At 34.3% G+C, this 15,919-nt stretch overlaps 1 protein-coding gene across 2 annotated transcripts in view; it reads left to right on the top strand.

Annotated features, from left to right (window-relative positions):
• The window catches only part of CHIC1 (cysteine rich hydrophobic domain 1), a 54,606-nt gene extending 44,864 nt beyond the window's left edge, over positions 1-9,742 (top strand). Inside the window, exons 4-6 of one of the 2 annotated variants that reach the window (XM_046673509.1) lie at positions 1,810-1,866; positions 2,128-2,187; positions 3,482-9,742. In XM_046673509.1, the coding sequence (XP_046529465.1) occupies positions 1,810-1,866; positions 2,128-2,187; positions 3,482-3,532 (168 nt within the window). In that variant the 3' untranslated portion in view covers positions 3,533-9,742. The remainder of the gene's footprint in view (positions 1-1,809; positions 1,867-2,127; positions 2,188-3,481) is intronic. The other variant, XM_046673510.1, reaches the window with a different exon arrangement.
• Positions 9,743-15,919: the final 6,177 nt, after the last annotated feature.

The raw sequence follows: 15,919 nt of genomic DNA, 5'->3' as shown, positions 1-15,919 counted from the left end.
TGTAACATCTCTTTTGCAATGTAATGTAACATATTCACAGCTGTAACTCCAGAGAGTGAAGATCATGGGGGCCAGAATTCTACCTACCACAATCTTGTTTCCTGCAAACTTGCTGAATTTATTTGTTCTAGTAGTGTTTTAGTGAATTCTTTAGGGTTTTCTCTACGCAAGATCACGTTGCCTGCAAATGAACCCAGTTTCACTTTTTCTTTTCCAATCTGGATGCCTTTTACTTTTGTCTAATTGCCCTGGCTATAACTTTTAATACAATGTTGAATAAAAGTAATGGGAAGAGACATCCTTGTCTTGTTCCTAATCTCAAGAGGAAAACATTTAGTCTCCATTAAGTATGATGTTAGCTGTAGGTTTTTCATTGATGCCCTTTATCAGGTTGAGGAACTTTCCTTTTATTCCTAGTTTTCTTAGGATTTTTATCGTGAATGCATATTGGATTTTCTCCAATGTTTTTTCTAAACCTATAAAGACGATCATGTGGATTTTGTTCTTTCTTCTATTAATATAATGTATTACGTCAATTTATTTTTGTGTTCTTGGGATAAACTCCACTTGATAATGATGTATAATCTTTTTCATATGTTGCTAGATTCAGTTTGCTTAGTATTTTGTTGAGAATTTTGTGTTTATATTCATGGTATTATTTTTTCTTTAACTGTTTGGTAGAATTCATCATTAAAGCCATCTGAGTCTGAGTTTTTCTTTGGGGAATGATTTATGATTACTAATTCAGTCTCTTTATTTGTTACCCATCTGATTTTGTTTAGAGAGATTTCATCAAGTACAATGACCCCGCTATTCTCTTGCTGGCATTGTCGCTGATCTGGCCCACTGTAAATGAACTGAATATAATTGCCATTGATTGTTATCTTACATAGTTGAACAGGTAGAATAGATTTTTTATGTTGGTGCTTTGGAAATCATTTCAGATATAGTCTGATTTTGCAAATCATTTAATTTTAGGAGTAGTTGTAAAATTTAACCATGCCTACTAGCCTTTTTTAAAATCAGAAACCTTATTAAACTTTTCCAATAAGAATTAAAAATGCCTAATAATCTTTTATTTTAATGTTTTTGAAGGTTTTGCAAACTTTTCTTACTCTCTACAAAATACATGCACTCCAAATGGAGAAACTCAGCCTCTGTCCCCCTATTTACTACAGTATTGCTTCTCTGGTTTATATTTTTTCCTCTAAATACAAGTTTTATGACTGACTGTTTTTAACATATTCTTTTCAGTGGAAATTCTGATATATGTTGGCTTGCTTTATTCAGCCTATAGACCTTGACTGACTACTATATGGCAGGCATTGTGCTAGGAACTCTGATAGGAAAACTTTCTATGAGGAATCCTATTAGTTTGGCATATTATGTGTATATTGAAAAAGTAACCCTGTGAAAAGGTAAATGAAAATGTAGATTAGGTCCATAAAGGAACTACTAGCAGTATTGGTAATGTTTTCACAATACTCCAGTGAATGGACTCACAACACAGAGTAGTTTATATATATTTACAGAGTAGTTTATATATATTTCATTTTGAAAAGCATATATTAAAATCCCATATATGTGTGAATCGGTACATGGGGGGTGCTTATTATAACAGTATAATAATCATCCAAAATATTGCTCCTCTTTTAGCAGTTTCTGTCAGTTACATTCTTTTTTTCTGATTTCTAATAGAAAAACAAGAGGAGAAAATAATGGAATTTTATGAGTAAGCAGAAAAATATAGATACAGATAGTTTACAAAGCTCTTCAATTCATCTTGTAACAAAGTCTTCTTTCTCTTAGACCAGAAGATCAATTCAGAAGTTATTAGAATGGGAAAATAACAGATTATATCACAAGGTAAGAAAGTTGAAGCAAATAAGTGCCCCATTTATATATTTGCATTATTAAATTGAAAGAATGAGAATTTTTCAGGCCACAAAGAATAGATTAGAGAAATAATACTCAATTTTTAATGTATATTCTTTACAAGGTATTTTTAAATGCTATGTTTTATATCTTACACTTATTTCTGAATTGTTTTCAGTGATTTATTCAAATATATCAATAATAATTAGTATAAATTGATATCAAAATTCTTAACAAACTCTACTTTCTTAGCTTGCTTTGCACTGGAAGTTGACTAAAAGGAAATGCGAAACTAGCAATATGATGGAGTATGTAAGTATGCAGTCGTTTTCAATTACATTTTTTGGATTCCATCCTAAATGTTACGGTTTACTATGTTTATCATTTGTCAGATCTTCCTTCTACCTTTTTTCTCCTCACCCTGAACTTTTGTAAGTTGGAACATAGAGGTTTCCTCCCACCTTCTTTAGATTTGTAGCCAGCACAAAATATCTTGAAAGCTAGCAATATTTACATCTTAGAAAAATCTCAGCTAGTGTGCTCAAATGAAAACATTGCACAGCCTTGATCTTCTTTTAATGTAGGTGCAAACCATTGCATCTGGCGACGGGTACAACTGCTGTTGCACGAAACTATTTCTAAATGTAATCTTGTCAAAATTTGCATAAAATAGGAATTGACTTCTGAATTCCAGATTCATACTTATTGCTTTTTTTTTTCCTTAGCTGACATTTAATTTTCAGTGAAAATACTGTAGCTTCCAATATTTTTTTACTGAAAGCTATGCAATCTTAATCATAAAACATAAATTCACATATAGCCAATGTGATAAATTCAGCATCATTAATATTCAAAAGAATATGAAATTTATCCAAGCTTCAAGTTGCTGACATGCAGTATATATTTAATAATAAACATTCCATTTCCATTTCATGAATAAGGATTATTATGGTATCTTTCTCCACTTTGAATAGTTTTGGAAAAAATGTGCAAATGACCACAAATCTAAAATTCACTATAGATAAAACCTTATATAAGCTATTCTGAATTTATATACTAAACTTATATAAATTTGTGTATTAAATGTACATAAGTTTATAAATAGGTTTTTATTAATCAATCCATTTGGACACTTTATTATTTTTTTACAAACAACTTGTAAAAGATAGTAATGCTCTACCAATATCAGCTGCTTTAATTGAAATATATATAGATGTAATACAGGTAAAAGTATTTTTTCTAATCTGTATAACACTATTTTAATCTCTTCCACTTTCCTAGAAAAAGGAGGGGCAGGGTGGGGAAGGACAAAATAATGTGATACGGTTTGCTTTTCTGCACCTAAACAAATAGTTATTGCAAATCAGGTAATAAAACCCATTAGCTACAATAAGTAGTTATGTTAGTTAGCCAGTTTAATTTCATTGCCAATCTAATGATAACTTATAGTGAGTTCGTTTTTAACTGTTTTATATATATCACTTACTTTATAGTATAGGACCAAAATGTAGTCCTGTGAAAAATGATTATAGACTTTCTGAGTTATTATGTTATAGTAAATGAAAAGTATTTTGCCAATATATTCTTGTTTGTTTTTATTTTGCAGGTAATACTAATAGAATTCTTACCAAAATATCCCATATTCCGACCTGACTGAGGAATTTTATTCGGTCACTTCTGTGTTACCTGTCATTTCCTACCCTTAGTGCCTTGTAGATGATTTTGGAATGAAGATGGTCTCCTTTGCTGTGTTCAACTTATTCTTTATAACGGTAGAATGTTCTCCTCACTCTTTTATTTGTGTTGGTTTCAGAAGAAAATTTGCACATCTTTTTTTTGTTGTTAAATGAGGCTTGTGTTTTGCACTCTCAATTTTTAAATAAATACACACACACACATATGTATATATATATAGTTGCCACTAAAGATAAAACATCAGTGCTGGTGTTTGGAAAACAAAAACTTGTTCTGAGCATGCTGCCTTATAATTTTCATACTCACTGTTTCTACATATGCATCATTTTTCTAGGCTACTTATTGCTCTATAATCCCTTACTGGACATATGTAAATAAGCTTTTGGTAGCTTTTAGAAATGATTTTACCCTTACCTGCTTTTAAAGGACATGCAATTAATAGCACTGGTTTTGTCCTGCACTTTGCTAAGTTATCACTTATGTTAGTGGATAAAATATTTAAACTCCTAAAGACTTGTAAATATTCTCTCTTTGCATAATGTAAAATGTGATATGCCATGGTTTACAGAATGTAATATTACTCTTACTGTATTGCCAACAATTCTGCATAGATTTTAATATGAATGAAGTTCGCAAGCATCCTTTTGAATGTATAGACTGTTAACATGCTGTTTTATGGCAAAGCCGTAATAAGTATGTTAAAAATTTCAGGTGTAGGGCAGGGCTGCCCTTTGTAATGAGTGGATTAAAACTGAAATCATTGTCTGAGATATTCTGCATTGCACCTGAAACCAAGAACCTTATTTTTTTCGTTTAATTCAATAAATTCCCATTTTGTCCTCCACTCCCACCCCTAAAAGAATTCATTTGACATGTGACACATTTCACAGCCTCACTGTCCTCATTTATTTCCCTTTATGTATCTTTTCCCTCATTTGAAAATACACACAATTATGATCTTTAAAAAGTGTTTCAAGATTTCAGATGCCTTGGGAGCTGTCTAGACCCACGAAAGCCACTGCTAACCTCTTTCTGGATTTCTGATATTTTACTTTGGGAAAGAGGAAGAGCTAATTGAGAAGCTGTACTAAAGGATATATAGTGGCTGATTCATAATTGATAAAATACTCTTAATCCTCTTTTTGAGGATCTTTTTTAAACATTTGGATATTATTAATGAGGAAAGACAAGTTTTAGACAAAAGTATTTTAGTTTATAAATTCACCACACATGTAGCCTTTTTATTGGTATGTGCATATTTCTCTCTTTCTCTTCACAATTAAGATGAGTGAGAGCACCACACTCTAATTCTTCTAGAATTTGAATTTTTAACATAATGAAAGCTTTATATTGTGTTAATTCAACTGCAATGTATGCCTGTATATAGGCATTATTTGTAATTCATAGTGCTAAAAATAAATTAAAAGTATCTATGACTGAATAATATTTTATTTATCATCTTACTCTTATTGCTTTTAGTAAACTTTTTTAGGCAAACATTCATCCCAGTGAAGAGAATAATCATTTCTTCATGCAAGGTCAAACTTTTTAAAGCCACTTTTAAAATTTATGCTTAATTTCAAATCCACAGTCCTGGACCAGTAAAAGAGGGAAAAAAGAGACACTATTTGATATATGATTGTAATTGTTTGCACAGTTTTTCACCTCCCTCTGTAGAGCCCCATTACCCCCATGCCACCCAGCCACCCAGAATCTCTAACTTTTAATGTATTGTGTGTGCCTGCAAATATCATTTGTCTGTCTGCTGCAAAATTGAAGGTGTATTTTTGTAGACAAGGTGGAAACCTCTGAGAATGCATACCAAATGTCTTGTTTTATAGCTAAGGTCAGGGAAAAATTGTATCTGTGGTTTATGTTCCTTCCAATATCATCAGGTTTATGCTTCAAACTGTGACAGTTTAATACCAAAATTTATTTCCAGCATAATACAAAATGTCTAATTATCACGGATAGAATAATTACTTTTAAGTGCCAACCCTTAAGATCTCCCTTTTTCTGTAAAATTTAGGATTAGAATTTGACCATGTAATAGTCATAGTAACTTTTTCTGCCATGTATGAATCACACTTGATTTTACTCAAAGAACAGCAGGAAGTGGTGAATTGTTTCCATGAAACTAATATTGAGACAAGAATAAAGTGCATCTGGAGGTGACAGAGTAAAATTCAAGTTACAGTAGTATCTGTCATAAAAATCATTTGGCAGCATATGTAAACTTAATTTTAAAACCTGCTCTAGTCACTCTTAAATTTATTATTTTATTGTTCATTATGCTGGTTGGCTCATCTTATTTTCTTGTACTACTCAGAAAATACCCACTTTTCTCTTTTTCTTTCTTATATGACTGCTTTTCCAAACTGTTGTTTTTTGGAGGGGGCTGATTAGCAATTAGGTATTTTAGAGTGCTTTGGGGGGTGGGGGGTGTTTTCCTTTCAATGAAATTGGCAGCAGTAAATGCTGAAATGACAGAGCACACTGTGGTCATTAATTCCTCCCCATCGACCTTTTTTTCTTTCATCCTCAGGATAGAACGTACTTGGATATTTCAATCAAGTTAGTAAAATATTTTTGTGAAAGTTGTTTTTAGATTGAAGTAATTTTGAATTTCTTTGTTACACAGTATTCCTTTATAAAACCTGCTGTGATAGTTTCCAGAGAAAATAACATATATTTGCCAAAGTATATAAAGCTTTGAGGTTACAAGTTAAAATTATTCCTCCTCTAACTTTCCCTTATGCATCTCCACCCCCATTGCCCCTTTAAACACCTAAATTGTGTATAAAATGGAATAAGCTCTAACTTTTTCAGCTGCTCTTTGTTCCCCACTACCCCCTGTATTAATTTGGGAAAGAGACCATTGTAGTCAAATGTTAGAAGTAGGTAGAGAAGTGCCTTGTCTTTTTTGAACAAAAATAGTGTTTTATGTTGAAGGAAGCAGAACAAATGAATTGGTAGATCATCAGATTTAAAACCATCCTTTTCAACAAAGTATAAGAATATTTCACTAGCATATTATATTTCTTCTGTTTATTATTTAAAGCCTGTTTTGTTGTTTTCCCCCAATCATGTGATCTATTAGTGACAAAATATTACAGAACAGGACTATCAGTCACTTACAAAAGTAGTATGATTCTAATGCTAGTAAACATGTAATTTAACATGGTTCTGGAAGAGCAATGGTCTTTGATTGAAGCCCTAACAAACCGACTTAAGTATTTAATACACATACTATTCATATTATTATGACCTATAAACACTAATGTCTGAACAGTTCATCAAAGTGTGCTGATATTTAGCACTCTACCATTTTTAATGTAATTTATTCTTGTTTTTTCGTAATTTGAGTGAAGTTCCATAACATTTGCATGCCTTCGAATAAACAGGGTTTTTTCAAATGTATGAGAGCTTTAAAAAATCATTAGCATTTTAATTTTGTTTACAAATAAACCACCACTTAAAATAAACCTCATTACTTGAACATAAAGCCCCCAAACAATATTTCATTAGAAATGATTATATTGACCTAGGAGGATATAGAAATATATACACCCGTTTAATTGGAGAAGTTTCACATATTGGAAATACTTTTTGCTAATTTGATTATAAGATGCTCAAATTCATTGAAATTAGGTCCTCTTATGCCTGTAAAACTCTGCTTTAGAAAAAAATCCATTTTGCAACAATTGTCAAATTGTTCGAGTTCCTTTAAATGGTGAACTATTGGGCAATTCTCCACAGAAAAGGAATAGATTTTATTCATAATACCTGTTCATGTAATATGTGGACTAAAAATAAGGAGATATATATTTTCTTATCTTGCTCCAAATTTCTCTCACCTGATTCTAAGCCAGTCTTTTCATTTTGATGATGGCAACCTGAGAACGTGTTCCAATTTCTGTAGACTTTGTCAGAGTCGTACTATCTGAGAAAATGATCTAATATGATGGGTTCCAGGCAAGTCACTTAAATTACATGTCAGTCTCTTCATCTGTGAAATCATGGGGTTGAACCTGGAACTGTACAGAAAATTAGAGATCACCTAACATTCTGTGATTCAAGGAATGTTGAGGAAATTTTTTCTCTACAGAATCCCAGAATGATTTTCCTCAGATGTACTACCCTTGGTGGAAACTCTCACAGTGCCTTGCACACAGTAAAAGTTTGATTTGCCAACTGGCTCCTAGCTGATGTGTGTTCTTATCACACAGACTCAAAGAACCTGATGTCTGCTAGACCTCAGCACCTCCATGGTGATAAGAATGAATGTAGTTTCCCTAGGAACTGAGAACTGAGGTCTGTGGGCTTTGCCTATGTGGAATCTGACTATGCAGTTGGTATTTGGGCAAGAATTATAGCTGTGACAACAATGGAGATATGGGAGGACCCGCTTTGACATTGATGTGGAAAGAGTTTTATATCCTATTCAATATCTGCTTCAGTGTCTTGTTAAGTTCCATATCCTCAAAAAGATCTGTTGGAACAAATTGATAATATTAGATGCAAAGAAAAGTGGTGTGGAATTCAAACCCAAGTCACTTCTGGTTTAATTCTTAGCTCTGCTGCTTAATTCCTCTGTACCTCATGTCCTCATTGTGGAAGTGGGGACAATAATCTGGACCTACCTCACAGGGGAATTGAGGATCTTTTCATATATTAATGTGCTTTTGAAGTTGACCGAAAGATGTACTGGATATCATAATTTTGTAATTTCTAAATAGATTCCTTTTAATCTATGTTCTTATGTTTTCTTTCTCTGTCAAACCCTACAGAATGAGTGTTGCACTTAATCTATTTTTCCTGTAGTAAATTTTGTTAATAATCCCCTATGTGTTAACATGGGTAATTGTGTTATGTTAATACTTGATTTAGGGAGGAAAAGCAGGTGAGTGTAAACCAGTGGTTCCCAACTTGGGGCAGATGAAGATAGCAGTGGGAGCATCCTTGAACCTTTTTCATTATTTCAAAAAGTATACTAGAAATCATACATTTACCCATAATATTCCTGCTGCACAAACCAACTAACACATTGCATTTCCATGCATATTGCGTAAATTTTTTCAATTCTGTCTAACACTGGTTATCACACGCTAACCAAAAGCTGTGAATTGCAGTTATGCTTTTGATTAATAAAAATATGAGAAAGCCTATTATTACATGCAATTTAGTAAGTAAAATACTTGAAAACGTGGAGAAGGAATAATGTAAGGATCCTTATGGTGAAATGTTGGGAGCCACTTCTATAAAGGAACTAAAATTATTTGACCCTCTCCACAGGTTGCTTACCCAGTCCCTAAATAATAAAATGCTAGATTGTGTGTGTGTGTGAGTGTGAGTGTGTGTTGGCTGGAGTGAGCTATATAACTCCAGGTTAGAATTTGCCTTCAGTTTTTTCTGTTTCAGAATGATCTAACTGAGCTACTTTATTTTGGTGTGTATATGCACACACATATAGGATTGCAAATGTGGAAAGTGTTATCATGTCATGTTCTAGCATTGGAGTAGGTATCAATTTCTGAGTCTCAAAGTAGTTCTGTGTATGAACTCATCATGATGAGTCAAGGCAATAATTCCTCAAATGTTCCTTTTATTCCTGCTTATTTTGTTTGGTTTTATCTTGGCTTAATTTTCTTAATTTTACAGTTTTCTAGTAAGCAAGTAGTGTAAAATTTTTTTAATGCCCGAACTTGGAAACAAGTTACAGATGTTTGAAATTATATAATCTGCAAGCTCGTTTGCCATCCTTGGACTAACCACATACAAATAGGAATCTCAGCTGCAAAAACAGGAAATCCTGGGAGCTAGAGAGCAGGCATTGATCAAAACATCTGTTTGAAAAGCCTAGGATTTCTTCTTTTTGGGAGAAGATTCCTGTTGGAACAGCTTTACAAGAAAAAAATAAAAGTGGATATGTCCATTCAAACCTAGAACTTTCATGCATCTTGTATTGTTACATAGCCTGTGGAATGAATTCATTTTTCTCCCTTGAGTTTGGGAGTAACTTCCCTGGAAGAACTCAACCTATACACAGCTGTGCCAAAATGAAGGATACCTGCCTCTCTGAAACTTTCACTGCTGCTTCTGTCGTTGTTCACTTGTCAGATATAAAATTTTATTATCTCAGGATGCAAAATTACAATAAAGTGCAAATCTATGTTAATGAATTGAATTGTGTTTTCTTTGGTGCATCTTCCTTTCTTCCTTCCCTACCCTGTTTTCATCATTATTAGGTGATTACTTAAGGCCTTTTTAAAAAAATTTATTTTGCATACTGCTCCTTCCTACATTTGCTAGTGTTATGTCTGACCCTGTAAGTAATTCATGCTATATATTAGCTTAGGGGGCCTGTGTTGTGCCCAGTGTTTGGCATCTGACTAAGTAGGAACTTGTTTCTAAATGACTTTGCATTCACCCTGCATGCCCACCTGTGAACTGTAAAATTTAAAGTACAAATGGAGTTCCACCTTAGTAAATGTAATTTTTTTAGTGCAAGAAATGTTGAAATGTGAGGCTACTTGACAAAAGTTTTGACTCTTTGTCAGCAGATCATAAGAAAGTCAAGTGTTATGATCTTCTACTTGACTTCTACTCAAGCTGATTAACATGCGATAATATTAGGTTTTTTAAAACTTATGCCAAACTTGTGCGAATTCAGCAAAACAGCAAAATGTAACATAACAAGAAAAACTTTAATGTTTCCCAGTATCTTTGGTAATTGTACTGAATATTTCAAAAATACTTTAAATTTCAAAATGTTAAAGCAGAGATGACATAGTTAAACATACAAAGAAGTTTCATAATGTTTTAAAATTCTTTTTTAAAACTTTATAGATCGAGCAAAAAATCTATACTTTTCTAACTTCTTGGATGTGAAGTAGAATGTGCCGTGTGGGAAGTACTTTCACATTACTTTTTATATTATTGGGGGCAGAAGCCACATGCCTTTAAATCTGCCATTAAATAATATTTAACACTTCATGGGATGCTTCATTTGCCTAAATGTGGGAAATTCTCGGGGTGATACTAGATCCCAGGGGATCTAGGGAATAAGGGATCCAGTTGTAATTACCATAAGTCTGAGTTGTAATCCTTGTTCTGTCACCTGAGTGACCTCTAGCAAAAATTAGGACACTCAGTGAGCTTGATTTTATCCATCATCCCCGAGGTAGGAGGTTGAGTTTGATCAAGGCTGCAAACTAAACTATAGCCAGTCCTCAGACAGGTGTGTCTTTTTGACCTGCAGAAGTTTTTTCACACATTTTGAATTAGTTGCCAGCACTTAAGAGACTTCACATAGAAATCCAGATTTCTGGCTTCACTTGAGAAATTCCACATGTGAACTATCAGCTATAACTGAGTAGCAGCCTACCCCCTTTAAATGGAGCGAATTTATTTTTTGTTTTGCCATAGTTATAACCATTCCCTCTGTCTTCTAAAACTCAGGTTATGTTGTCTTTCTTATGGTATAGTTAAAAAGGAAACAAAATGTTTCTTGAATCCATATCTCTTTCAAAATTGAGGAAAAAATACCATGATAACTGCATATATTCTTTAAAAAATTTTGGTGGGGTGGGAAGATGGAGTGGTTTTCTTTTGGTGGAAAGGAACTGTTTTCTTACAAATGACTTGCTTCATTCATTGCTATTACCTGGTGATTATGGACACTTGATTTCATGATCCCTAAGCCAGATCTAAAGCCTCATTTAATTCTGACATTCTTAGTTTCCATGTGATGATTCTATAACATTGATGTATTTCAAATTATAATGCCTTTGAAGGTCTGTGTATGATGATGAATGGATGGTGTTATGAAACTGGTCAGGCTTCCAAATAGAATAGTGACATCAAAGGTTTCACCTAGTGAAACACAGCCACAAGCAGAGAGGACCAAAACATTGTTTTAGAACCAATCTTTACTTCATAGCTTTTCAACAAAAGTTTGGTCAGCTACGCAAAGCAGCACCTGCTTTGTTATCTCCCAAGGGTAATATTGCCCAAGGTGATAACACCATGATAAGAACTCTAGGTAGGAATCTATAAAACCTGTCTTGTATTTTGTTATTCAGAAAGGACTACTGATTGTTTTTCTTTTCTCACACTATGTTGAAGCAAAATGATGTTAATTTAAAAGAAAATTTAGAAAGACCTATTTCATAATAGGTTAGACTCAATATGTTTAGATACTGCAAGCAGAACTGTCAGTTGTATTAGGGTCTGATGGATGAAAAGTAGGGCCATTAAGATAATTTTTCCTTTATTATTAAAATACTTGCTTCCATTAGAAACTGTAAGAAATAGAAGTATGAAGAAAATAAAAATCTCCCATAATCCCACCATCTGCTGCCATTTTAATGTCTTTAAATTGCATAACATTTTTATGTATGTGTATAGTGCATTTTTATAAAGAAGTTTTCTTACATGTATATTGTATGCTGCTTTTACACTTTCATATTTTCCAATATCAATATGTAATCTTGGAAACTTAAATATGGTTATATAGTAGTGCAATGTTTGAATATGCCATAATTTAGTCATTTCCCATTGTTTGATATTTAGTCTGTTTTCAGTGTTTTGCAATTATAAATAATGACTTCATGAGCATCATTATACATAAATCTTTACCTGCATCTGATAATTTCCTTCAGATAGATTCCTGTAAATCAAATATTGTATAAAAGAGTATGAAGTCTTTATAGCCCTTGAAGTATATTGCAAAATTGCTTTAGGAGAGGCATGGAAGATATGACACCCAGAAACTGAATGTTTCTGTCTTCCTCTGGATAGATGGGGAGAATTAAGAGCAGGAATTAATACAGACACACTGCTTAGAGGTGCTAATTGGGGTAGGGTGCTGGCAAAACTTGGAAGGATAAAACTGGTGTTCCCAGAAGCTAAGACTAGAACAGGGAGTCCTTGCTCCTCCAATCAAGGGAATGTGGAACACTATCCTCAGCCCTGCAGAGCTGTCCCTAAAAGTCAGGGCTAGCGGCCTGATCCCTTGAAGGAAGCCACCAGCTCTCAAATTGTATGATTTACAGGGCTCTGATAGCTCAATACAAAGCATCAGCAAATACAATTTGTGTCAGCCTGTAGTTATACCACCCTACCATCATCTTTCAACAGTCAGATGGAAAAGCAAGCCACCTAATTCCCTCTCCCAAATATCAAGCACAGGCTTCGATGGCCATGTTGGCCTACTGCCTCCCTTGATAGCTTTTTAAATTTGACTTTATGAAAGATACCCTTCCTCACACATTATTTGCCATATTCTGTGTCCTTATAAGATTATTTCTCACTCCCCTAAAATGGCTGCCTCTTACCTGCTTTACCAATTCTTGGAAGGCAGCCATAATTCAGCAAAAAAAATGCTGGATTTATATTTTTCATAGACCTGGCTTTCTGGTGTGCCATTTCCCTCTAGACAGTCTTGGGAAAGTAGTTCAACTCTTTTAGCCTTGGTTTCTATTGTAAAACAGGAATAATTAGACTTAACAGCATTCTTAGGATTAAGTGAGATCACATCTGAAAGAGGTAAGAAGGTATCAAGTCACAGTATTTTTGTTTCTAGTGAAGAATAATTTCATGATCTATGCCTTCTGATAGGTAAATAAGCTAATCTAATTCTTTGATCAGGATTGTCTACTGCTGCTTATGTTAAACATGTTGACCATTCAGAACTCTACCAAGATAGAAGCAGTGGGTCCTTTCTTAGTTCTTTTTACTTAGGGGCACTCCTCAGGTGTACATTACAGTGTACAATACAGTATATTAGAGTAAATAGAAAACACATTATTTTGTAAGATCAGCTTTGCATTCTGCTTTTGGTGTATGACTTTAAAAAAATATTTTAAGCAATTTGGACTAGAAAGGAATTATTTGGTAGGTGGTGGAGGGCAGGAGTGGAGCCAATCAACAAACAGAACTCCGAGATAGCTGACAGTCAGTTCTCATTTCTCTTGTCCGAAAAAGCATCCTGAAATACTTACAGTTTGACAAGGAATTTCACAGATGAAAGATGGGCAGCAATGCAGATGTTCAGAGTGGCATAGATGATCAGAATTGAAGGCAAAGATCAAAGGAAACCTCTAAATGCTTCCAAGAGAAATGTCTTGGGGTCAGCCCAGTGGTGCAGTGGTTAAGTTCACATGCTCTGCTTTGGTGGTCCGGGGTTCACACGTTCAGATCCCAGGCATGGACCTACACACTGCTCATCAGGCCATGCTGTGGCAGCATCCCACATACAAAATGGAGGAAGATTGGCACAGATGTTAGCTCAGCGACAATCTTCCTCAGCAAAAAAAAAAAGAGAGAAATCTCTCATGATTAGTAAATTTTCAATAAATTAAGACTGTATGTACATAATGGGGGCCAAATCGCCAGAGTGAAGAATTACAAACAAGGGCTTAGTACTTTTGGATGTTGGAGAAATTTTCAGGGACCTGTTTTCCTCTGGCTGATTATTTGAGGTGACTAGAGAAGGGGAAAATTCAAATAAATGAACCTTCAACTGGATGCTCTTAACATCTCTATTTGAAGGGAAACCCATCTGCACTCTGAACCTTATTTTCCATGATATCTCTAATGTCAGTCTGAAACTCTATATGGGCTTAATGAGTAATCAATTATAACATTGCATTATAAAATCTTTAATTTTATATATTTTTCTTCTTGACTTTTATCTCTGTTTCAACCTTGACTTTTATTCATCTGTCTCAACCTTTTGTTTGCTCAAAGTTCTGGAAACAATCAACAAATAAATCTGTGCTGGCAAATGCGAATGGGAACTCTACTGTCCTTACCACTGAGTTCATCTGAGTAATGTTAGTGTTGGCTTGGCCTCTAAGACTAATAAGCTTTTGTCTATTCCAAGCACCATGTCAAAATTAGATCTCAGTTGGGAGGAATGAATACCAGGTTAAAAGATACCAAAATGCCATGCCATATGATTAAGGGAAATAGTTTGATCACTCAGAGAAAGCCTATGCTGACTCTAGAAGTTGTAATGAAGAAAGAAATGGAATCAAGACCTACCATAAAGAATACAGCAACTAGAGGGATGTGTGCTGTTGGATCCGAATAAGTCGGTGAGAGTGTCGCCCAAAGACCTCCTCCATTTCCTCCTCAGATTGGTAATGGCTGACAAAGACAATTTATGCTCATATAGTCTAGTTGTTTAATAGAAAAGATTGGCAATGAAGCATGACTTGTAAAGAGGTTTCGTGACTTGGGCAATGTTCTCTCTTGGAAAAATGATTTATAATTTGTGAAAATGAATAGTTCCTCAAGAAATGCCAGCAACACACTCACAAGCCACTTTAAAATCTCTATTTTCTAGGTATGCAATGGGTCTTTTCCACTTTTCAGTCTGTTGAGCTACAACAGAACGGAAAGCAGAGCTAAAGATAAGGATTAAAGGAGATCATGGACCAGTGAGTAGGAAAAGAAAGACTAGGTGGCCCTTGGAGACTGCTCTGAGACTTTGCACCCGAGGTAGATGTGCAAAAACGTGGTTTTGTAGAAAGAGCACTGAACTTGGAATCAGATTACTTGGCTTCAAATTCCAGCTCTACATTTTACTAGCTTTGAGATCACTTAAAGTCTTTGATATTGTTATGAAATGAGGAGAATATAATAATCCTTGCCTCACAGGGCTATTGTGAAGATCAAACGAGATCATGGGTGTAGAAGAGCTTTCAAAACTGTAAGTGAAGGAGGGTATTGCTGTTGTCCAAGACATCTCGACACATACCGGCTACCAGGGCACAGCTAGAAAGGAAAGAATCCTCCCCATTACTGGAGCTGTAGCTAGTGAACTCCTACAGCTATAAGCCTCTTATTTATCCCCTGAGGATGTTCAAAGTTTGTGTGAAAACTTAGTGGCGTATAGTACTGAAGATTACTAATTAATTTATCTTTCCATTTACTTTTCACTTCAAACATAGGTTCCTAAAGAGGCCTTGCTTCCTTCCTTTTAAATCTTTTCGACTGACTTTCAGCAAACTGACATAATAGTTTTAAGCAGATTAAGCATAATAGTTTAAGCAGATCCTACATTGTTTTCCTCATATTTAGGTAGCACTACCTTGGTATTTTTTACACTAGTTTTGAGAATGTAGCCCAAGCACTCTTTTGTTCAGGCCTCCCCTTGACCAGTAACACATATGTGTGAGACTGCTAGCTAGAGTTGTGATAATAGAACAAGGGAGTATATAGGATCTAAACTTATTGGCTTGGCCTCATGAGCATGATGTTCTAAACAACTCAAATTTGCGTTTAAATTTTAAGTTTCCAGGGACCATATTATAGAATGACAAAGAGTTAGATGTGGGAA

This window comes from Equus quagga, chromosome 10 (assembly GCF_021613505.1).
Source record: "Equus quagga isolate Etosha38 chromosome 10, UCLA_HA_Equagga_1.0, whole genome shotgun sequence".
Classification (NCBI taxonomy): domain Eukaryota; kingdom Metazoa; phylum Chordata; class Mammalia; order Perissodactyla; family Equidae; genus Equus; species Equus quagga.
Note: the sequence above shows the minus strand (reverse complement) of the source record. Positions and strands in the feature narration are given on the sequence as shown.